The sequence below is a fragment of the Schistocerca nitens genome, chromosome 5 (genome assembly GCF_023898315.1).
Source record: "Schistocerca nitens isolate TAMUIC-IGC-003100 chromosome 5, iqSchNite1.1, whole genome shotgun sequence".
NCBI lineage: Eukaryota > Metazoa > Arthropoda > Insecta > Orthoptera > Acrididae > Schistocerca > Schistocerca nitens.
Window position 1 is genome coordinate 361131757 of NC_064618.1, and position 26151 is coordinate 361157907.

At 38.0% G+C, this 26151-nt stretch overlaps 1 protein-coding gene across 5 annotated transcripts in view; it reads right to left on the reverse strand.

Moving 5' to 3' along the window:
• Nucleotides 1-26151, reverse strand: part of LOC126259455 (alpha-L-iduronidase) — a 231075-nt gene that overhangs the window by 93846 nt on the left and 111078 nt on the right. For all 5 annotated transcript variants that reach the window (XM_049956279.1, XM_049956277.1, XM_049956276.1 and 2 more), the window contains 3 exons: nt 19701-19904; nt 9908-10036; nt 1419-1558 (listed from right to left, as the gene is read on the reverse strand). In XM_049956279.1, the coding sequence (XP_049812236.1) occupies nt 1419-1558; nt 9908-10036; nt 19701-19904 (473 nt within the window). The remainder of the gene's footprint in view (nt 1-1418; nt 1559-9907; nt 10037-19700; nt 19905-26151) is intronic.

The window sequence follows — 26151 nt, forward strand, 5'->3', positions numbered from 1 at the left end:
AAATAATTATTACAGTCATGGGAAGATCATTTACATAGGTTAAGAACAAGAATAGACACAGCACACAAACTTGTGAGACTCCATATTTCATGCTAATTTATTCTGAGTTTAGTTTTATTTCTTTGGTGCAGATGGCCAATGTGGTCTATGCTTCCTTTTATGAGCGTGTGACTGAATCAGTGCAAGACAGATAGCATTAATGCCATATAATTTCATTTTGGTGAGTAGGATGCTATGGTCCATACAATAAAAGTTAAAAGTGCATAGAAGGGTCATCAAATTTACAAACACAATAGACTTTGTTGGTTAGCTCTGTCAGGAATTAAAGTTTGTAAGTCGTATATGGATTTCTCTGTGGAGAATCTTTTACAACAAACAAAGTGAGAGGCAGATTACACATCATGCAATGACAAATGAATCAGTATCATATTGTAGGTCATTGTGTCAAATATATTTTAACAGATGGGAAGGGGCAAACTGCTCTGTACTTAGAACAGATTTTGTTACCTCCATTTTTATAAAGATGTTTTACTATTGTACATTTACATTAGAAAGGAAATGTGCCATGGTTCACATGTTTTTAATATTCTGTTGTAAACATCACCAAAACCATAAGAAACACGATGTGATTTTTGTAATTTGCTTAAGCTAGTTGCTGATGTATGCAATGTCTGCAGGAGTAAATCTAATGTGTTTTTATTTGAGTGTTTATTGCCAGTTACAATACAATGATAGTTGTTAGACTAGTATACAGGAGATAGCGCCTGTGACAGAAGATGTTAATAGTTAAAAAACTATCTGGACTTGTTTGACATTGTAGAGATTTTTCCCTTATGATGTTGTCCATGAAACACAATGTATGTATGAATGAATAAATGGCTTGACTGTGGTCATAGGTTATTTACATCTATGTTATCAAATATATCTGCTGGTGTTTTTTGTAGCAAACAATAACAAATTTTTAATGGAACTATAAGATGACCACTACAATGATGCCAGGTTAACACAACTTTTATAATGAGTCCATGACCACAAAAAAAATATGGAATTCAATTTTATAGAATAAATGTTTTTGACAAGTTAGTCTCTCCAGGTTAATATAGGAGAATATTAACTTAATGCCAATTAAAAGACAAAGTATTTCTCATTTGTCATATTTTTTCCAAGATAACTGAATTACTAGACCCACAGAATAATGTTTAATATTAATAATCAAGAATGGATACAGCTCCAGAAAAAGTACAAATAACATATAAAGAGCCAAAAAATTAAACATCTGCACCATAATTGTGTGTGTGTGTTTTGGAAAGGCTATTTTGGAACATGTGATTTTCCACAGAAACAACTGGTAAATTAAAACTAAAGAAGGATGATATTGACAACAACTAATAAGAAAAAAGAAAGCATAATTATATTACCTTCATTATAAGGAATATTATTTATCTTCAGTGTAAGATTTTTTATGGTGGGTCGTTCTGTTTTTATATCATCACTGTAGGTAATTAAAACTGAAGCACTCCACTGTGGTTCATAGTCAGTACTTGCTAGCAGAAAAACCCTATCAAAGAAAGAGAAAAACGGATGGTAATGTAAAACAGTAACAAAGCAGTAACTGGAATTCATAAGAAAAAACGCTAAATTTGGACAACTGTCTTGACATAACCACAAAAAGTCTAATTTTCAGTAACATGTGAAGCAATATATTTAAAATAAATATTTCTTGAAAAAATGTTATAAACATTTATAGACAGCAAAAGGATTCTGAATGATGTTCCCTTCATGATGAATAAAAATAACAAGTCACACTGGAAGGTGGTAATTACCTTCATTGTGCTGCATGTTCTGTTCACACAAATAATACTACATAAACTGGCCACCTTAATTTTGGGTTTCATTCAAGAACAGAGAGATATTAAGAGCTGTATCAATATTTATGAAACTCTAAATCTGACGACAGTATAATCATTATTAGACAATTTATTTGGACTATTCCAATTTTTGTGACTGTTGTCAATAAATTTAAAAATGCTGTTTTATTTCATAATTATATCAAGTCTCTTGTATCTACATCTTTAATTATACTTCATTGACTATCCTACAGTGTGTGGTACCATTATAATTCAGTCTCTTTCTTGTTTCCTTCATGAATGGCATTCAAGAAGAACAACTGTTGGTAAGCATCCGTATCAGCTTTAATTTCTCTGATTTTCTCGCTGTACTAGTTTCTGGTTAGGAAGGAAGTAAAACAATTATCTGATTCTTCTTGGAAAGTATGCTCTTACAATTTTAACAGCAATCCTCTCCGTACTGCACAATGACTCTCTTCTAGCACCTGCCACCAGAGCCATATTGCTCTTGGGCTTTCTGAACAGCCCACTAACAAAAGTTACTGCTATTCTTTAGGTGATTTTTGTTTGAATACGTCCATAGTGATGAGATCCTCCAGGAAGTAGAAGAAGTCAGACAAACAGGAATACACAATAACTATTTACAAAGAAAAACAAATATGCTAATGTACCTTCCACAGATCCCAAACAAATGGTCCTCATGAATGTGGGACAAGACATAAATATATTGAACACATTTTTATTTAAAGGTAATAAATAACTTGTCACAAAACTTGTCGCCACGTATCATCAAATAGAAAAATCGTTTTACAACATTTATTCACAATGATTGCATTGCTGAAGTGAATATATACAGAAGTCAGATTTCTGTTAACACTACACTACTTGGTACAAGTGTCAAACTGATGAGTAATACTCAAGAATTGGTGGAAGGATTTTTTTGTAAGTCACATGTTTCATAGATAATTTATCTTTCATTTGGACTCTTCTACCAAATCTCAGGTTTGCTCACAGATATTAATGCTCATATTGTTTTTATGCCATCCAAGACAACATTCAACAAAATGTAAATTGATGAGTGTGGGAAAAATAATATAATTTTTAATCATAGTTCTCCTGAGAGCACATAAACATGACTATTATGTCTTGGAATTAATATTTTATGTTCATATTTTAATTTCAGAAACTTTTACCACTTCAGACACTAAATGGTAGGGCAGATTTATTGGGTTATGCAGACAAAATTGCAGTTCTAGCAGACTCAGAGGAAGAGATGGCAGAAACTGTAGAAGACCCAGCACAAAATGCAAGTAAGAGCAGGTTACGGATTAATGCGGAAAAGACCGAGGTAATGGAGGCATCAAGAGAAGCCCATAATGACATCCCATTACAGGTAGGGATATGGAAATTTGCTAAAGTGGAAAATTTTAAATACCTCGATACATGGTTCAACAAGTAAAATAATTTAAAACAGAAAATAAACCAATGTATTGTGAATGTGTCTAAGACTTATTTCAGTCTAAAGCAGATAATGTCATACAAGAATCTGTCAATTAAGATCAACTTAAAGCACACGATGATGTGATAGTGCCAGTATTGTTGTATGGGACAGAAACCCTAAGCACAACAAAGAAGGACGAAGAAAGCTTGTTGGTCTTCGAAAGAAAAATTATGAGGTGGTCTTTGGACCTATCCAGGAAGGGAACACTTGGGGATGTAGAAAAAAAACAAAAATGATATGAGCTGATGAGGCAAGCGAACATCATTCAGAAACTGAAAGTGCAGAGAATAGGCTTGGCAGGCCACATTGCTAGGAGACCAGACACCTCTTGGGCAAAAGCTGTACTTATGGGAAGACCTGATGGTACCCATCCAATCGGAAGACCCAGGAAGCAATGGGAGGATGAGCTACAGAATGACCTTTGCCAACTAGGGGTCCATGACAACTGGATACAAAGTGCACAAGATCACCTTCTATGGAGGAGAATTGTGAGGCCGGCACATTATCTACAGGGTCCCTGATAGCCAATTTGATTGATTGATTTACCACTTCATTTAAAAATCGGAGCTTGATTGACTCATGTTCTGGAGCAAGTGACGACAGTAATATAAATTCAAATAATCAAGTACGCTACTACCACCTATGAGTAATAAGATATCATTAGTTTTATAAAAGTATCAATTTCTATTTCTGCACACAATAATTTAAATGGCATTATGATTCCAATACCAAATTTGGATAATACTGCTGTTGAAACAGTTTACCTTGTATCATGTGCTTCTTAAGCTCTTTGCAATGAAATAACTAAAACTACAGATTCATCACAAATGGAATTACAGCTTAATGATGACAGTCAGACCCACATGATAACTCCCTACATGTGAGACTAATCACCAGGCCTTGGCACTTCCAATCCCTAAAACCTTTCTAGTGAGACAGTAAAAACCTCTGTAATTAAGAACTGTTTTCCTGTCCATACAAGTGAGACCACTTGACATCCCACCTCTACTGTCAAGTTACTTCCAGGAAATGCTGGGCTACAATGTAAAGCATGCTGTGTCACTGAATGTGAGTGGGACAATGCAACATGTGTACACTGTTCGTTGTGTCAAATACCTCCAAAGGTCACTTCAACTTTGAACATCATGCTCATTCTCATTTTACAGCAAGAGGGATTGTGATCACAAGAAACTGTCCAATGAATATGCCTACACAGTGACAACAGCATCATATCTTTAACTAGCATCATGAGAAACATAACATTGTTGCCCTGCCTCTTCATGGTTGCCCACAGCCAACATGAATGCCCGCTGACTCCTGTCTACAATTTATTGCTTAGTCGAGTGCAACTGAATGTGCCCTGTGCAGACACTGTGGACCAAGACACTATGCAAACATCTCCACACAAGCAATTTGAACTCTATGCATCCAGTATGAAAAAAGCCATAACTTCCAGGACAACAATGTACAAGGAATGGGTACATGGGAAAACATGGAATGGGTCTTGCTTCTCTTCAGCAAAAGTACAGAATTTGAAACTTCCTGGCAGATTAAAACAGTGTGCCAGACGGAGATTCGAACTTGGGACCTTTGCCTTTTGTGGGTAAGTGCTCTATTGACTGGGCTACCCAAGCACAACTCAGGACCCATCCTCACAGCTTTATTTCCATCAGTACCTCATACCCTACCATTAAAACTTTACAAAAGCTCTCCTGTGAAAATTGCAGAACTAGCACACCAGGCCGCAGCTAAGCCATGTCTCTACCATAATCTTTCTTCCAGAATGGCTAGTTTTTCAAGTTTCACAGGAAAACTTCTGAGAGATTTGGAAGGTAGGAGATGAGGTATTGGCTGAAATAAAGCTGTGAGGAAGGGTCCTGTGCTGTGCTTGGGTAACTAAGTTGGTAGAACACTTGCCCATGAAAGGCACTGTGCTTGGGTAGCTAAGTTGGTAGAACACTTGCCCATGAAAGGCACTGTGCTTGGGTAGCTAAGTTGGTAGAACACTTGCCCATGAAAGGCAAATGACCCAAGTTTGAGTTTAAGACCAGCACACAGTTTTAGTCTGTCGGGAGGTTGCATATCAGCACACACTCTACTACTCCAGGGTAAGAAATCCATTCTAGAAGTGCAGAATTTGTCTGACACCTAGTGATCTTTATAGAAGACTGTCGAGGTGGCCTTGTACCAATTCACACCCCAGGGTTGCAGTACCAAGGGTTCATCAGTATAAAGCATCTGCACACTGTGCCAACCTCATGAACACCTTTCTCCAGGAGGTAGGAATCAAATAAATGCAATAGCCTGCAGTGTCTGCTAACATGAACACAATTGAGAACGCCTGGGCCCAGTTAAAATTTGCAGTGCTCTATTACAGAAACCTAGATGGGCTCAGGTTGGTTGGTTGTTTTGGCGAAGGAGACCAGACAGCGAGGTCATCGGTCTCATCGGATTAGGGAAGGACGGGGAAGGAAGTCGGCAGTGCCCTTTGAAAGGAATCATCCCGGCATTTGCCTGGAGCGATTTAGGGAAATCACGGAAAACCTAAATCAAGATGGCCGGACGTGGGATTGAACCATCGTTCTCCCGAATGTGAGTCCAGTGTCTAACCACTGCGCCACCTCGCTCAGTATGGGCTCAGGATGGCTTCATTCAAATAGTAGGGCAGGCATGAAGAGCAATGTCTTAAATGCATTGAGACAGCACATCAAGGAGACCCTGAGAATGTTTCAATACCATGTTGGTCAACACAATGTATTGTATGTCACTCAGTGGGAACTTTTGACTTCAGAGATGAAAAAAGGTGTGCACTTTTGGAAATCCAGGAAGTTTCAGTCTTAAATCAGTAAATAGATAACAGCCATCTGTCCAGACACTTTGTGATGATAATGGCAAATGGAGGATGATACAGAAAAGGCAAAAATACTAAACATCTTTTTCCAAACTGCTTCAAAGAGGAAGATCACAGTTAGTTCCTCCTTTAATTCATTACACAAATGTCGAAATGACAGGTATCAAAATAAGTAAATAAGTGACCATAGGAGAGAAAAGCACCTGACATCAGTCAACAAAGGAAAGACCGCTGGGCATGATGGAATATCAGTTTGATGCTACATGAAGTATGCAAGGAACTTACCCCTCTTCTAGCAGCAGTGGATAATAGATCTCTGGAGGAGTGAACTGTTACTAATGACTGGAAAAATGTACAAGTCACTCCCATTTTCAAGAAAGCTCATTAACCAGATGCACAGAATTACAGACCTATATCTCTGACATTGCCTATTGTTGAATTTTGGAACATTTCTTTATGTTCATGTGTTATGACACTTCCAGAGAATGATAATCACCTCTGTAGGAATCAACATGGGCTCCAAAAGCAACAGTCATGTGAAATCCAACTTGCTGTGTTCGTACATGAGACCCAAAAAGAAGTAGATACAGATGCACAGGTAGACGCCTTATTCCTTGCCTCCTGGAAGGCATTCGATACTGTTCAGCACTGATGCCTAATGAACAAAATATGAGTGCACAGAATATCAGACCACCCATTTGACAGGACTGAAGAGTTTTTAGCTAACAGAACACAGCATCTCATTCTCAATGGAGATGTCTTCAAACCTAAAAGTAACTTTGGATGCACCCAAAGGGAGTATTACAAGACCATAACTTTTCACAATGTATATAAACAACCTAGTAGACAATATCAGAAGTTGCATGACACTTTTTGCAGAGAACTCGGAATTCTGGAAAACTGTAGTGAAATTCAGGAAGACCTGCAGAGGATCAACACTTTCTGCAGGGTGTGGCAATTGCTTCTGAACATAGACAAGTGTGACACATTGCAAATACAAAGACAGAAAGACTAATTATTTTATAATTATATGATAGCAGAACAATCACCAGAAGCAATTACTTTCACTGGATGCATTACTATCTAGGAGTATGCATATGGAGTGATTTCAATTGCAACAACCACATAAAATTAACTGCTGGAAAGGCATATGTCAAACTGAGATTTGTTGGAAGAATTCTCAGGAAATGTAATCCATCAACAAAAATGATAGCTTACAAAAAACTCATTTGACCAATACTGCCTATCACTGTGGGATCTGTACCAGATAGAACTGATAGCAGAAATAGGGAAGATCCAAAGAACAGTATCACATTTTATTACAGGTTCATTTAGTAAGTGCAAAAGCATGACAGAGATGCTGAGCCAACTCCAACAGCATTCACTGCAATATAGGTTTTCTGCACCTTGGTGTGGTTTAAAGTTAAAGTTTCAAGAGTGTACATTTCTGGAAGAGTCAACCAATATATTGTTTTTTCCTATGTATATCTCATGTGAAGATCATGAAGATGAAATCAGAGAGATTAGAGCCTGCACACAGGCATACCAGCAATTGTTCTTTCCATGAACTCCTCATGGGTGGATCAGAAAAAGGGGAAAGCAACATTGGTACACAAAGCACATTCTGCCAAACACCACGAGGTGGCTTGCAGAGTATAAATGTAGATGTAGATGTACACTGCCTTTGTTTTGGTTATCATTCTGTTTTTATTCCATAATAAAGAGTTTTCTGAACAGTTTGTATAAATGTGTGTTTACTGTTACACACTTCCAAATCTGGATAAGAGGCATGTTCAGAATGTAAGTGTACTGTGATCATAATGGACCGTGGTTTTTTGTTCTTTTAGGGCTGGCAACACTGAGTGGTAAAGGGGAATCCCCTGACCACAGTGAGCAGAGCAGGAACATAGTAGTATGCAAATTCATATTTTAGTGTCCAATTGTGTGAAATACTTTGCTAAGAAACTTTGCCAAGCAGAAGGAATAACAGCTACTGAATTTTTTTTTTTGCAAATCAAAATGGTTAACAGTCCAGGTTTTATGAACAGAATGCGTGTGTTAAAGTGATGTAGGGAGTTTGGTGGAGGCAGTAAAAATCTTCAAGACAAACAGAGGAATGGAATGCCCTCCATTTTGGTTGATGAGTTGGTGAATAAAATTGAAGAAGCTGTTTGGGAAGACTGCCGATTGACAGCGGATAAAATTTCTGCAGTGTTTCCACAATTTTCCAGAAACTTTCTTATATGAGGTACTCACAGAAATGCTGGGATACTGGAAACTGTGTGCCAAATGGGTCATAAAACAGCTGACAGAGCAGCACAAGAAAAATCCGTCAATGGCACCCACAAGTTTCTTGAGTAACTTGAATTAAAAGGTGAGGATTTTCTGAGCTCTATTGCGACTGGAGATTAAATGTGGGTGGCTCATTACACAACAGAGACAAAAGAACAGTCATCACAGTCATGCCACACCATTCCCCAACTCCAAAAAAAATTCAAAACTACAATTTTGGCCAAAAAAATCAGAGTCTCAGTGTTTTGGGACCAAAAAGGAATCATTTTAGTCTAATTTTGCCTCAGGGGGGGACTATCAATGAATAATGATATTGTGAGACCTTAAAAAACTCAAAAGGGGATTCAAAACAAAAGGAGGGGAATGCAATGAGAGGACTGAGCTTGTTACATGACAGTGTCTATTTTCACACAGCCTCAGCCACCGAGATGCTCTTGAACTCATTTGATTGGGATGTTCTGAACCATCCACCATATTTCCCTGGCTTGGTATCTTTGGATTATTATCTTTTCACTTCCCTGGAGGCACAATTGAGTGCAATTAAACTTTCAATCAACAAGCAGGTGAAGAAAGTGGTTCTGAAGTGCGGGGAAGAAGTTGGCAGGTGAGTTCTTCGAGGACGGCATAAAGAAGTTTGTGCCACAGCTCATCACACACACTGAATGGGAGTCACTTAAGCTATAAAGCCCTTGTGTCCACTAAACACACTATCAGCCACCAGAAAAGAATGAAGTGTAGTGCACCTCTGAACTACTTAGGAGTACCCTACAGTACTAACCTCTATGGTGTGAGGTGAGTCCAGGAGGTCAAAGGTATGCTTTGCTTTACATTTATGATACAGTAATCACTATTTCTTTACAAATTTCTTGTATGGTAGTTACTGAAGGCTTTGCACATTACTCTCTTGACAGCTAAACATCTTTCATGTAGCATCTCTGGGTCTATAGCCCCTTGATTTGTTTCACACCTACTGTGTACAGTTCTGCTATGTTCATATCTATCCAGTGCTTGTCAATCATTCTTTTAACCTTGAGCCACATTTCTTCTACATGGTCCTTTTCAGAGGTAAATACATACTTATTTTATCTTTGTGAAACAATATGGCTCCCTCTTTATCCTGCTTATGGAACATGTAAATCTTTTTAGATGTTTTAGTTGTCCTTTGTTCTTATACTCATACAATTGTTGTTGCTACAAATGCTTAAAGTTCACTGATGCTAGGGACACCAATAGAAGGTCAGTTCTACTTACTGCCTTGAGATCTAATTTATCCCCATCATGAGTGGACTTCTGAGAAAATGTTTAGCATTATTCCTAAGACACAAAGAGTTTCTTGGCAAAAAATGTGATACTAGAACCTAACAAGCAGATAAAATGTTCACAAGAAAAGAAGAAATAACTTAATTACTTACTTACTTTTTGTCTGGTTCTAACAACCTAGATCTCATTTCAGCCTTTCCAAGCAGGGATAAGAGTCCCATAACTGCATATACAGGTTTCTGGAAGAATTGCTGGTGAGGAGGTGTAGTTGCACTCATCTGAAATCTTTATATTGATGTTTCCATTTACAAAAGCATTCTAATATAAGATAATATGTGCAGGGGGTATAAGGCATGGATCTTTTAAGGCATATGTAATACATTTCTAATGTTTTACTTATACTGTTGGTATTCACAATGCAAAATCATTCATTAACCATGGACCGCTTGCAGTGGAATAGATTTAGTCACTAAATATAAAACTGGTAACAAGGGTATTTTTACATAAAAATTCTTAAGATTTTAATTCTATTTCTTTATCGGTATTCTTAAAAATGAATATCAGCACTGTTCATTTCAAAAAGTTCTGTTCCCTAGTAGCATGAGTGCTTCAATAATGAATCATAACTCTCAATGAATCAAAAATCTTTACTTTAAAAATGTTGTAGGCCAAGGATGAAACATTTAGGAAATTCACTAAAAAGTTAAATATGTTATTTGATATAAGTTCCTTCATGTCTTCATACATCAAAGTCCAGTTTGCCTTTAATGTTGTCACGATGTAAGTTCTCCCTGGTATTTAAAAGTTGCTTTTTACACAAAGTAAATTCCTTGGGATTTAGTTCAATGATTTTTCTGATTTTTGTATTACTTCTAAATATTTGGTGCAGCAGAACCTGTTATGCTTTAGCAATATTGGAATTTCTGTGATAGTTTTTAGAAATAGACTGTTCAAACCAAATTCTACGTCTACTTACATTCAGGTGACTGTTGCAAAGTGAAGACAAGATAGTTGCAATTGGTCTTGGTCCTAAAGAAAGGCAGTTTACAGGTTCACCATATTACTTGAAAGTTAGTGTATCTCTTCTGTTTTATGGCAACACAAAGTAGCACAATCAGGTATTTATAATATTTGACCAACTTCTTGCTATTTTATTCCTTAAAAATTCATCAATAAATTGCACCATAACTACAGAAAACAGTCATCATTATCTTATTTACTGATTGTGTATCAGTGTACAAAACTATTTTTGATTTGTAAGGAAAACTGTCTTGAGCAGCTAGTTCAGCAGACCACTCACAACAGAGATATTTTAGACCTTGTAGCTACAAACAGGTAAGATCTTATCAACAGCATCAGCATAGAGACAGGGGTTAGTGACCATGATGTCATCACAGTGACTACAGTTCCCAAAGTTAAAAATCAATCAAGAAGGGTAGGAAAGTATTTCTCTTAGAAAGAAAAGGTAAGCAGAGGTTAGCATCCAACTTAAGACAATTAGCTGACATCATTAAGTTCAAAGATGATGAACATAGAGGAATTATATGCAAAGTTTAAACGGAAATCCTGCTCTGGAGCTATGTGCAGAGTAAAAGTATTATGGGTGGAAAATGTCCACATGGTTAAACAATGAAATTCTGAAAATGCTGAGGATGCAAAAGCTGTTGCACTCTCAGTTCAAAAGAGATCATTAAAATGGCAACAGGATAAATTTAGTACAGATTCATGCAACCATAATAAGAGTGATTCACAAAACATACAACAACTACCACTGTTATATCTTAGCAAAAGATCTCCCTGAGAACACGAGAAATATAAAATCTCTAATTGAGTCTAAGGCTTCTATCCAGTCACTCATTGACCAGTCTGGTGTGGCATTAGAAGTCAGCCAAAGGAAAGCTAAAGTTTTAAATTTTGCGCTCAAGATTAAATCCCAATTCAATTTTACAAAGTGTACTCTATGGCACTGGCACCTTACTTCTTAAGTAAGAGAACTCAGTACAATGTACTTGATGGCAAGGGTGTCATCCAGAATGTCCTAGGGAAGTGTGATAGGACAGCTGTTACACATAAACGATCTGGAGGATAGGATGACCAACAATCTGCAGCTGTTTGCTGATGATGCCATGATGTGTAGGAAGGTGGTGTTGTTGAGTTCCTGGAGGACACAAGATGACTTAGGCAAAATTTGTAGGTGGAGTGATGAATATGTAGAAGAATGTAAGTCTATGCAGATGAATGGGAAAAACACTCTGGTAATATTTGAATACAGTATTAGTAGTGTGCTGCTTGACAGTACCACATTGATTAAATATCTAGGTGTAAAGTGACATGGAATGGAGTAAGCATTTAAGCATTGTAATAAGAAAGGTGAATGACAGTAAGGATTGTAGTAGGGAATGTGAATGGTCGACTTCAGTTTATTGAGAGAATTTTAAGAAAATGTGGTTTGTTTGTAAAGGAGACCACATATAGGATGCCAGCACAATCCATTTATCTGTACTGCTCAAGTCCTTGGGATCTACACCACAAATGAAGGGAAGACATCGAAGCAATTAAGAAATGGGCTGGTACATTTGTTACTGGCAAGATCAAACAACACATAAGGATTACAGAGATGTTTCAGAAACTCAAATGGGAATCCCTGGAGGGAAGATGATGTTCTTTTCAAGGGATACTATTGACAGAATTTAGAGAACTGAGATTTGAACATGATTGCAGAACAATTCTACTGCCACCAACTTACATTTTGAGTAAGACTAGATTAGAGAAATTAGCACTCATATGAAGGCATATAGAAAGCTGCTTTTTTCTCATTCTATTTGTGATTGGAACAGGAAAGAAAATGACTAGTAATGCCACAGGCTACCCTCCACCCTAGATGAAGCTGTAGATATAGAAAACGGTGTTTCTGAATTTCTGAGAGCTACCTGAACATTTGTTTCACCGTCATATCAACACAGATGCATCATTGTATTCATTTTTTAGGTATTTGGTGTTTCTGGTGGCATAAAACTTTCTTTTCATTCATTTTACCATGATACAATGTTTAATATATTTAAAGTGTGCACAGATTAGCACCTAGTATATATTTTTGTTCACTCTATGAATCAGTAACATGGTTAGCTATATGCTGTTAATATTCCCACTTCACTGCACATTTATGAGATATATGAATATTTTCCTGTCAGTCTTGTACAAAAGATCCTTAAACCATTGCAAGTTAACTTATAATGGTGCAAGTGTTAGCAAATTACCACCCCTAGTTACATCATGTGCAAGAATATGAAACAATACTTTTTTTTTTGCTATGCACTGGTGGCAGGGGTAAAATACAGGGAGCGAAAGGCTATTTACAATTTGTACAGAAACCAGATGGCAGTTATAAGAGTCGAGGGGCATGAAAGGGAAGCAGTGGTTGGGAAGGGAGTGAGGCAGGCTTGTAGCCTCTCCCCGATGTTATTCAATCTGTATATTGAGTAAGCAGTAAAGGAAACAAAAGAAAAGTTCGGAGTAGGTATTAAAATCCAGGGAGAAGAAATAAAAACTTTGAGATTCTCTGATGACATTGTATTTATGTCAGAGACAGCAAAGGACTTGGAAGAGCAGTTGAACGGAATGGACAGTGTCTTGAAAGGAGTATATAAGATGAACATCAACAAAAGCAAAACAAGGATAATGGAATGTAGTCGAATTAAGTTGGGTGATGCTGAGGGAATTAGATTAGGAAATGAGACATTTAAAGTAGTAAAGTACTTGGGGAGCAAAATAACTGATGATGGTCGAAGTAGAGAGGATATAAAAGGTAGACTGGCAATGGCAAGGAAAGTGTTACTGAAGAAGAAAAATTTGTTAACATTGAGTATAGATGTAAGTGTCAGGAAGTCGTTTCTGAAAGTATTTATATGGGTGTAGCCATGTATGGAAGTGAAACATGGACAATAAATAGTTTGGACAAGAAGAGAATAGAAGCTTTCAAAATGTGGTGCTACAGAAGAATGCTGAAGATTAGATGGGTAGATCACATAGCTAATGAGGAGGTTTTGAATAGAATTAGGGAGAAGAGGAGTTTGTGGCACAACTTGACAAGAAGAAGGGACCGATTGGAAGGACATGTTCTGAGGCATCAATGGATCTCCAATTTAGCATTGGAGGGCAGTGTGGAGGGTAAAAATCGTAGAGGGAGACCAAGAGATGAATACACTAAGCAGATTCAGAAGGATGTAGCTTGCAGTAAGTACTGGGAGATGAAGAAGCCTGCACAGGATAGAGTAGCATGGAGAGCTGCCTCAAACCAGTCTGGAATGACACAAAATGTTGCAGGGAGTCCATTACTTATTCTTAAATGGTAGTCACAGATGTGAGGAGGTTACAACATGTTGGTGCATAATATGGGAATCCTCCCTTGTGGTGGTTGACCGGGACCTTGACCAAGAGTGTGCCTGCCCTCGTGTTTCCATGCAGTCCAACATCAGGCCACTGTAACATCTGAATCCCACCACAAGTGCATGATTTAATCTAGCAGCCAAATGGAGATACTTTCAAACTCTGATTGATGCTGATAACACCATTTCACCAAAGAATGTGGCATCTTCATGTCCTTTACAGTGATCACTCAACATCTGATGCTGTTCATGCCCCTTAGTGCCCTACCAGATATGGTAACACCACTAAACATGAACAATACTAAATGCACTCTGGCAGCCAATCTAGATGTAACAGAGAATTGCGGCTCTAATCATTTATATATCTGCCAATGGTGTGCCATGCATGAAGCTACACTGGCATCCAACCATATCTTCTAGAAGCATCACTTTTTTGTCAGGCTCTGTTGTGGGGCAGTAGGTTTAATATGATGATGTTTTCGTGGCCACTTGTTGACAAACTGCCTATTGGCTTCTGTCTCGGGTTCTTCGACCAATGTTCATCTAATGATTTTTCTGACGTTTCACCAGCATGTGTGGCTGGCATTGTCAAAGCTTCACCCTCCATTGCTGGTGGTGAACTGGAGCCAAGCTCACGGCCGCAGATTATATGTACCTGGTGCACCAACGTCCGAGGGCTTCTCCACGGTCATTTCCAATGCGGTTCTCCTCTTGCTACCTTCACTTGGTGAACCCTTGATGTGACGGTCATTCGCTGCAGTACGGGAAGCCAGGATCCATTTACTTTAAGGCTTTCCTCTTTCTTGTTGAAACTGTTCACGTGTTTTTGTATTTCTACAGCTTCTCTGAACAAGCGTGTGGGATAGTGCTTCTCTACAGCCAGAACTTCTGTGTCGGTGAATTTTATTACACAGTCAGTCTCATTCAGTGCACGCTCTGCCACGGCTGATTTCTCCACCTGCCCCAACCTGCAATGTCGCTTATGCTCTTTGATCCTGGTGTTAATTGATCGTCCAGTCATTCCGACCTAAACTTTTCCGCATGTGCATGGTATACCGTATATTCCCGACATTGCAAGTGAATCCCTTTTCTCCTTTGCCAATCTAAGACACTCTTTGATCTTCCCTGTTGGTTTGAAAATCATCTGTACGCCATGTTTGCGCAATATGCGACAGATTCTGTCTGGCACTCTGGGAATTTATGGCAGAAAGGCTGTACCCGACATTTCTGTTTCTGATTCCTTACTTCGCCAAGTGTTGGGCACTGTTACACTTCTAATAAAATTTGTGGTGTACCCATTGCTCCTCAGAACAGTTTCCAGGTGTTGCATTTCTTGTTTGAGGTGCTGTGGCTCACATATTCGTCCTGCTCTCATTACGAGTGTACTAATCATGCCTCTTTTCTGCCTTGGGTGGTGGTTTGATAGTTTGTGGAGGTATCGGTCTGTGTGTGTCACTTTTTGATACACGCTGTGTCCCTGGCTTTCGCCATCCCTTGTGATGAGCACATCTAGAAATGGCAGTTTCTTGTCCTTTTCTACTTCCATGGTAAATGTTATGTTGGCATGGAGGCTGTTCAAGTGTCTTAGGAAGTCACCGAGCTGTTCTTCACCATGGCTCCACACCACGAAAGTATTATTGACATACCTGTACCACACCTTAGGTTTGCAAGTCACCTGTGCTTTGAATTGTTCCATGAAGAAGTTGGCCACCACTGGACTAAGAGGACTACCCACGGCGACGCCTTCCAGCTGTTCGTATAAATCGCCATTCCACGTGAAATAGCTCGTGGTGAGACAGGCATGGAAGAGCTTTTTGATGTGTTGCAGGAAAATGGAAGAGCATCAGTGAGTGGCACTTCAGCTTCTCAACTGAAACTTGCACCAAACAACATCCTGGTCAGCTTTGATGTTGTTACGTTGTTTACGAAAATGCCATTCAGTGATGCTCTGGAGCACATCAGTTCCATTTTCCTGCAACACATCAAAAAGCTCTTCCATGCATGTCTCACCAAGAGCTATTTCACGTGGAATGGCGATTTCTAAGAACAGCTGGAAGTCGTCGCTGTGGGTAGTCCTCTTAGTCCAGTGGTAGCCACCTTCTTCATAGAACAATTCGAACCACAGGTGACTTGCAAACCTAAGGTGTGGCACAGGTATGTCAATGATACGTTCGTGGTGTGGAGCCATGGTGAAGAACAGCTCGGTGACTTCCTAAGACACTTGAACAGCCTCCATGCCAACATAACATTTACCATGGAAGTAGAAAAGGACAAGAAACTGCCATTTCTAGATGTGCTCGTCACAAGGGATGGCGAAAGCCTGGGACACTGCGTGTATCAAAAACCAACACGCACAAACTATCAAACCACCACCCGAGCCAGAAAAGAGGCATGATTAGTACACTCGTAATGAGAGCAGGACGAATATGTGAGCCACAGCACCTCAAACGAGAAATGCAACACCTGGAAACTGTTCTGAGGAGCAATGGGTACACCACAAATTTTATTAGAAGTGTAACAGAGCCAAACACTTGGTGAAGTAAGGAATCAGAAAAAGAAATGTCGGGTACAGCATTTCTGCCATACATTCACAGAGTGCCAGACAGAATCAGCCGTATATTGGGCAAACATGGTGTAAAGACAATTTTCAAACCGACAGGGAAGATCAAAGAGTATCTTAGATCAGCGAAGGAGAAAAGGGACCCACTTGCAATGTCGGGAATATACCGTATACCATGCACATGCAGAAAAGTTTAGGTCGGAATGACTGGACGATCAATTAACACCAGGATCAAAGAGCATAAGCGACATTGCAGGTTGGGGCAGGTGGAGAAATTGGCCATGGCAGAGCACGCACTGAATGAGACCGACCACATAATAAAATTTGCCAACACGGAAGTTCTGGCTGTAAAGAAGCACTATCACACGCACTTGTTCAGAGAAGCTGTAGAAATACAAAAACATGTGAACAGTTTCAACAAGAAAGAGGAAAGCCTTAAAGTAAACGGATCCTGGCTTCGCATACTGCAGCGAACAACTGTCGCAGGTAGCAAGAGGAGAACCGCACCAGTAATGACCGTGGAGGAGCCCTCGGATGTTGGCGCGCCAGGTACATATAGTCTGCGGCTGCGAGCTCGGCTCCAGTTCACCACTGGCAATGGAGGGTGAAGCTTTGACAATGCCAGCCACTCGTGCTGCCGAAACATCAGAAAAATCATTAGATGAACATCGGCCGAAGAAAAAATGGTTCAAATGGCTCTGAGCACTATGGGACTCAACTGCTGTGGTCATCAGTCCCCTAGAACTTAGAACTACTTAAACCTAACTAACCTAAGGACATCACACACATCCATGCCCGAGGCAGGATTCGAACCTGCGACCGTAGCAGTTGCACGGTTCCGGACTGCGCGCCTAGAACCGCGAGACCACCGCGGCCGGCATCGGCTGAAGAAACCGAGACAGAAACCAATAGGCAGTTTGTCAGGATGATGTTTGTTTACTTCTGTCTTTGCCGTCTTTCTCACATGAGTCTGGCAACTATTTTTGTGGTCAGCCAGAAAGCAATGGAGAACATACTGACCTTAGTTTCCAGTCTGCTCGGCCACATTTTGGTCCAGCCCACTGAAAGAAATGTTTCTATTCCCTTTCTACTTAGCGGGATCGGCACTATGATTATAAATGAAGGTATAAAGTTCTAGTTCAAACATATCTTGAGTAAAGTATTTCACACACAACACTTTGAAAATCACTATGTTCAAATGACAGTAAATCTCTATATTATAAACAGCATAACTAGCAGTTCAGAGGTGACTTTTATGGTACGTTCCTACCACATTGTCTTTCACCCTGACAAACAATACTTAAATAAATGTTCGAAATAAATGCTCGCCACAAAAGTGGAAATAATATTCACCACTTGCCACACAGATTTGTAATTATCACAGATGGCACACTAACAGTTACTTTAGTGAAATCTAAACAATCCAGGATGGTGCGCAGTCCTTGTGAGTTCAATATCAGTTATTACAGAAAATACATGTTTTATCACAGTCCTTCTCTGACGTCATGTGAGGCAAAGCACAATCTGACATTTAACAGACACGATTCTTACAGTGGCTGAGTTCAAAGTGAACCTTTCGCCTGCCTCTTGGGCTGTATTTATATATGTGATGCAGCGGACGGCTGAAAGAATATCTGTTGCCATCTGCCTTATGCACGCAGCAACAGCCTCTGAATGACCACTTTCTCAGACACATAATCTTTAATAACAAAGTTATGATTTAATTTAGAATCTTCTTAATTTTTACATGTATTCTGGTAACATGGTTGAAATCACAGAAAAAAGTTTCAGCCCGCTTGAATAAAAATTTTGCCTTCTAGAATTTTTACAGTGAAACTAATGGTAGAAAGTTACCTCTGAACTATAACTTTAATAGATCTTGTGTTGGCTGTTATTAATACTATGATTCTAAAATTTGTTATAGCTGTATTATTTTATCATGGGCTGTAACCAAAATTTTCTATCATTAAAATTACAGGTAATTTATCTACTACAAATGGGTGTATTTTAGTTACAAGTTTTATTTTCCCTTAAATTACTCGAAAACTATAAGAGATAGCTTAACATGGTGTCTTAGTTATTATTTTTAGGTTTAATTGAAGCATAAAACAAATTTTTACATTTCTAAGTCTAATATTTAGTGCCTTCAATTTTTCTTAAAAATGTGGATCCTGGCTGTAATTTTAATTCTTTTGCTTTGAAACTTGCACCACTTATTTATGACCTCAATAGGCACATTCTGACCAAATTCTGGCTTTCTAGCTTTATTAGCTTCATATATAAAACGTTATTACAATAAAATATATGTTGACAAAGTTTGAATATAAAATTTTGACTTTTAATTTTACTCTTAATTATGGTGCAATACTTGTGCACTACACGCGGACACATTAGGATGACGTGGTGCTACCAGCAGTGAACTGGCTTAAGTCCCGGCACACTCGCTCGCCTCTGTATCTCACTTATGGTACAGCGCTTGTTTCGCTTCACTGTATATTCAGGGCACTGATATTGTATTGATCATAAAATTCCTTTCTTTGTTATTTACATGTATATCGCATTATGAGAACCATGTAAACAAAAGTTTTCAGCGTGTATGATCTAATTAATCCTCCTAAGAGTCATATTTTAATTGATGAATGAGGGATTTAATTAAGCCTTTCTTCATTTCAAATGTTTCAAAATGTATGTCCAAGTTAACTTAAGGATAACATATTACATCATTTTTGGTAACTGATTATATGCAGTTCTGTAACAAAAAATACTTCATATTATAGACCACCCTACTTGGGTCAGAAAGTGGAACAAAAATTATCATAAAAGTATGATCATTTTGGAACATAAGATCATAAAAAATACTGCACACAAAAGTATTTTTCAGTAATTTTATTTAGACACTTTTCACCTATCTTGTTTATATTTTGATTTGGCTTCATTATTAGACTAGGAAAACTATTTACATTAACAAAACAAAACTCTGGAAATATAGATAAAACATCCGTACCTTGCAAACAAACTGCGTTGAGTGAAACTATGAGGCTGTGAACTCAGAAATCCATTATCGTTGCTAATAAATGACAGTGGTAATTTCAGTTCATCAATTACTTCGATTTGAAAGTTGGAAATTATGTGAGTTATCATTGCTGCATACCGCACATCACTTCTCCATTCCTCATCTTTCCACCATCCAGACAGTGGATCAGCTTCACTGCTCACGCAAAAAAATCAAAAGATACGAAATAAACTGTAATTTGAATGGGATACACAAACAATCACTAAGTTTTTTAAAGAATTTCTGGTTTGTTTTTATATGAAAGTCTGAAATTTCTATTCTTCTTTTTAAAAAATGCCTAGAAATCTAAATCTGTATATATACTATTATCATAGCATCCACTACAGCAAATGTCAGAAGGTTGAAAATAAAACTTCAAATGATACTTATAACAAGAAAACTGTTTTCAGTCTTGGTATAAAATATGCTGCTATATGTTGATAATCTACTAATAATAATTTTAAGCTTGAGACTGAAACTTGTACAGTAACCACTTATAAATATTCTAATTACAGTATATTATATTTCTCAGGGTGACTACCCGAAACTTCATTTGTATATTAAGTGTATGCAGTAGTTTAATCCCTTAGAGAATTATAAAACCCTTAATAGATCCTATGTCTCAAATTATGTCTGTGTCAATCATTTTAACTTCAAACTGTGGGTATATGACAGATCATAAAGGGTCATTCATATTTATGTAGAATGTAAAACAAATAATGACCTGGTCATTATAAAGTTGTCCCTCTTCTTCCCTTTAAAGCTAAGGAGGTTAGCACTGACTGAGGGCAAACGCAAGACATATTCCTCAAGGGGATAGCTTCTAACATTCAAGCACAGTACACCGCTATACAGAAGTATGATTTCATACCAAAAGAAATTGTTAACATTTACAAACAGATTTATCTGTTGCCTTTATATAGTTCCTTCATATACTAATAAATAAAACTTAATTTAAGACACAATGAAAAAATAAATTGTGTATGTTCATTTAATATTATGTTAGCATTCTGGATCATAAAATCATTGATTTTTAGCATTTTCAATTTTGTCATATTTATACCTTTCTTAAAATAGTTTCCCATTAGCAAGTACATTTTAACAATTGAACCTGTCTTAAGTAGTCTCCAGATTTCCAGAAGTGATGTTAATAGTTGCAGGCATCTCTTGATCCTACCAAGTATATCCTAGGTTCTTGAGACAGCAATGTAAACCTGTGTGATGAAGTTCATGGAAAACAAGTATTTATTGACCCTTCACCAGTTTGGGTTTTGAAAAAGAGATCAATTAATGGAGCCCTATATTTCATTCCTAAATTACGTTTATAGTATGCTCTGTGACAGAAAGGATACAACCAAAGTATTCCTTGATATCAAAAAGTCACTAGATCTCATCAGTTTTGAATTATTCATTAAGAAGCTGCAACAGTATGGAATTAGGAGAAAATACAATTACTGGTTCAAATGTTATCTCTATGACTGAGATAAAAGAGTTGTAAGTACTTCAAAAAATTTGGAAACCATACAGTCAAAGGAGCAAGACATGAGACAAGGTATTCCTGAATATTCCACACCTGGTCCACCACCTTCTATTACATTTACCAATGATCTGCCCCAAAGCATAGAGAAAAGTCTACCAGTAATGTCTGCTGATGACACCAAAATTCAAATCACTGTGATAATGAACTCTGTAACACAATTTCTGATACAAACTCCAAGCCAGTAAATTGTTAAACTTAAAAAACTGTTACTAAACAAAGACAAAACCTTGTATAAAAGTGTTCACTCATCATATTCAGGTTCATGAGAGACAGATAATGTCCATTTGAAAATATGCCTGCAGACCACGAGGTAACCACAAAGTTCCTAGCAATCTGGATAAATGACATTCTAAGGCAGGACATATATAAAAAAGTTGGTACATAGGCTAAGGAGTTCATGCTATACATTTAACATTCTGAGTAGAGGCTGTGATAATGAAACACTAAAGTGTGCACACTTGGAATTTGTATAACCAGTACTCATGCATTCCATTCCATTTTTGGTTGTCTCACATGGAGAGATATTTAATATGCAGAAGTGGATAGTCAAGATAATGAAATAAATGTCTTGCTTCTCCACTGCTAAACATCTATATCTGGAACTCAATATCCTGCAAGTGTTGTCTATTTATACACACATTTACAAGAATCTAGACCACTTTTTTGTATATACTGTATCCAACACCATGTTGTTGTTGTGGTCTTCAGTCCAGAGACTGGTTTGATGCAGCTCTCCATGCTACTCTATCCTGTGCAAGCCTCTTCATCTCCCAGTACCTGCTGCAGCCTACATCCTTCTGAATCTGCTTAGTGTATTCATCTCTTGGTCTCCCTCTACGATTTTTACACTCCATGCTGCCCTCCAGTACTAAATTGGTGATCCTTTGATGCCTCAGAACATGTCCTACCAACCGATATCTTCTTCTAGTCAAGTTGTGACACAAACTTCTTATCTCCCCAATCCTATTCAATACTTCATCATTAGTTATGTGATCAACCCATCTAATCTTCAGCATTCTTCTGTAGCACCACATTTCAAAAGCTTCTATTCTCTTCTTGTCCAAACTATTTATCGTCCATGTTTCACTTCCATACATGGCTACACTCCATACAAATACTTTCAAACAACTTCCTGACACTTAAATCAATACTCGATGTTAACAAATTTCTCTTCTTCAAAAACGCTTTCCTTGCCATTGCCATTCTACATTTTATATCCTCTCTACTTCGACCATCATCAGTTATTTTGCTCCACAAATAGCAAACCTCATTTACTACTTTAAATGTCTCATTTCCTAATCTAATTCCCGCAGCATCACCTGACTTAATTCGACTACATTCCATTATCCTCGTTTTGCTTTTGTTAATGTTCATCTTATACCCTCCTTTCAAGACACTGTCCATTCTGTTCAACTGCTTTTCCAAGTCCTTTGCTGTCTCTGACAGAATTACAATGTCATCAGCAAACCTCAAAGATTTTATTTCTTCTCCATGGATTTTAATAGCTACTCCAAACTTTTCTTTCGTTTCTTTTACTGCTTGTTCAATAAACAAATTGATCAGCATCGGGGAGAGGCTACAACCCTGTCTCACTCCCTTCCCAACCACTGCTTCCCTTTCATGTCCTTCGACTCTTACAACTGCCATCTGGTTTCTGTACAAATTGTAAATAGCCTTTCACTCCCTGTATTTTACCCCTGCCACTTTCAGAATTTGAAAGAGAGTGTACAATCAACATTGTCAAAAGCTTTCTCTAAGTCTACAAATGATAGAAACATAGGTTTGCCTTTCATTAATCTTTCTTCTAAGATAAGTCATAGGGTCAGTATTGCCTCACATGTTCCAACATTTCTATGGAATCCAAACTGATCTTCCCCGAGGTCAGCTTCTACCAGTTTTTCCATTCGTCTGTAAAGAATTCGCGTTAGTATTTTGCAGCTGTGACTTATTTAACTGATAGTTTGGTGATTTTCACATCTGTCAACACCTGCTTTCTTTGGGATTGGAATTATTATATTCTTCTTGAAGCCTGAGGGTATTTCGCCTGTCTCATACATCTTGCTCAGCAGATGGTAGAGTTTTGTCAGGACTGGCTCTCCCAAGGCTGTCAGTAGTTCTAATGGAATGTTGTCTACTCAAGGGGGCTTGGGTTGACTCAGGTCTTTGAGTGCTGTGTCAAACTCTTCACGCAGTATCATATCTCCCATTTCAACTTCATCTACCTCCTCTTCCATTTCCATAATATTGTCCTCAAGAACATCACCCCTGTATAGACCCTCTATATACTGCTTCCACCTTTCTGCTTTCCCTTCTTTGCTTAGAACTGGGTTTCCATCTGAGCTCTTGATATTCATGTAAGTGGTTCTCTTTTCTCCAAAGGTCTCTTTAATTTTCCTGTAGCAGTATCTATCTTACCTCTAGTGATATACGCCTCTACATCCTTACATTTGTCCTCCAGTCATCCCTGCTTAGCCATTTTGCACTTCCTGTCGATCTCATTTTTGAGACGTTTGTATTCCTTTTGGCCTGCTTCACTTGCTGCATTTTTGTATTTTCTCCTTTCATCAATTGAATTCAGCATCTCTTCTGTTACCCAAGGATTTCTACTAGCCCTTGTCTTTTTACCTACTTGATCCTCTGCTGCCTTCACTATTTCAGCTCTCAAAGCTACCCATTTTTCTTCTACTGTATTTCTTTCCCCCATTCCTGTCAATTGTTCCCTTATGCTCTCCCTGAAACTCTGTACAACCTCTGGTTCTTTCAGTTTATCCAGGTTCCATCTCCTTAAATTCCCACCTTTTTGGAGTTTCTTCAGTTTTAATCTATAGTTCATAACCAGTAGATTGTGGTCAGAGTCCACATCTGCCCCTGGAAATGTCTTACAATTTAAAACATGATTCCTAAATCTCTGTCTTACCATTATATAATCTATCTGAAACCTTTTAGTATCTCCAGGGTTCTTCCATGTATACAACCTTCTGTCATGATTCTTGAACCAAGTGTTAGCTATGATTAAGTTATGCTCTGTGCAAAATTCTACCAGGCGGCTTCCTCTTTCATTTCTTAGCCCCAATCCATATTCACCTACTATGTTTCCTTCTCTCCCTTTTCCTACTCCCGAATTCCAGTCACCCATGACTATTAAATTTTCATCTCCCTTCACTACCTGAATAATTTCTTTTGTCTCATCATACATTTCATCATTTTCTTCATCATCTGCAGAGCTAGTTGGCATATAAACTTGTACTACTGTAGTAGGCATGGGCTTCGTGTCTATCTTAGCCACAATAATGCGTTCACTATGTTGTTTGTAGTGGCTTACCCGTACTCCTATTTTTGTAATCATTATTAAACCTACTACAGCATTACCCCTATTTGATTTTGTATTTATAACCCTGTATTCACCTGACCAAAAGTCTTGTTCCTCCTGCCACCAAACTTCACCAATTCCCACTATGTCTAACTTTAACTTATCCATTTCCCTTTTTAAATTTTCTAACCTACCTGCCCAATTAAGGGATCTGACATTCCATGCTCCGATCCGTAGAACGCCAGTTTTCTTTCTCCTGATAACGATGTCCTCTTGAGTAGTCCCCGCCCGGAGTTTCTGAATGGGGGTCTATTTTACCTCTGGAATATTTTACCCAAGAGGACGCCATCATCAGTTAATCATACAGTAAAGCTGCATGCCCTCAGGAAAAATTACGGTTGTAGTTTCCCCTTGCTTTCAGCCGTTCGCAGTACCAGCACAGCAAGGCCGTTTTGGTTTGGGTTACAGGGCCGGATCAGTCAATCATCCAGACTGTTGTCCCTGCAACTACTGAAAAGGCTGCTGCCCCTCTTCAGGAACCACACATTTGTCTGGCCTCTCAACAGATACTCCTCCGTTGTGGTTGCACCTACGGTACGGCTATCTGTATCATTGAGGCACGCAAGCCTCCCCACCAACGGCAAGGTCCATGGTTCATTGGGGGGTTCATAAGAAACATCATTTCAGTTATGTCAAAATCTATTTAAAGGACACAGCAGCATAAGGCACAAGTTAGTTCTATATAGCAAGCTACCCAAAAGCTTAAAGTCAAACAGAGAAGATCTGATGCAAAAATAATAATACAGCTTTGGAAGAACTGCTTCCATACAGCAGAAGAAATTATGAATGCCAGTCTCAAATAATCAAGTTAAATATTTTATTATGTACTAGAAGTGTATAGATGATTTAGTTCATTCTACAGATGTAACTGTTTTTATTACTATGAGTCTAAAACAAGCAAGTTGAATGTTTTCCTGAATACAATAAGCTTTTAGCAGATTTACTCCTCTCTACAAATGTAAATTGTCTTTCCTTATTATGAGTTATTTATAACATTTATACAAATAGTAATTGTGACTTGTTACATACCCATCTGTAATAACACAAAAGGATTTCTTGGAACAATAAAAATCAAATCAAATCCAGTCAAATAAAATGCCAGAACTAATTGTCACAGCTCTGATCAAATGATCTACATATAATTTTCCAGAGCACTTACATGTAAACCTTTTCAGCACATCATACCACAGATTTGATTTTCTGTTGAATAAGATGCTACTATTGTTATTATAAAATGCGTCTCACTGTCATTCAATGCAGCCTCCATTTGGTGAGTAGAGTTATAAATTCTTACAGATTTTTAAAAATCAGGAATTCTCTTGAATGATTTGACTAATTTAAAATTGCAGCCAGTAAGGTAAAGTGTCAACTATGACACAAATATTCCTGCACAAAATTTCAAGAATTATTTACTGCTTAATATTATGAAATGTTCATTTATAACAGTCAGTGTGCTACAAATACTACAAAGATATGCACTGTGAGGGAGTAAC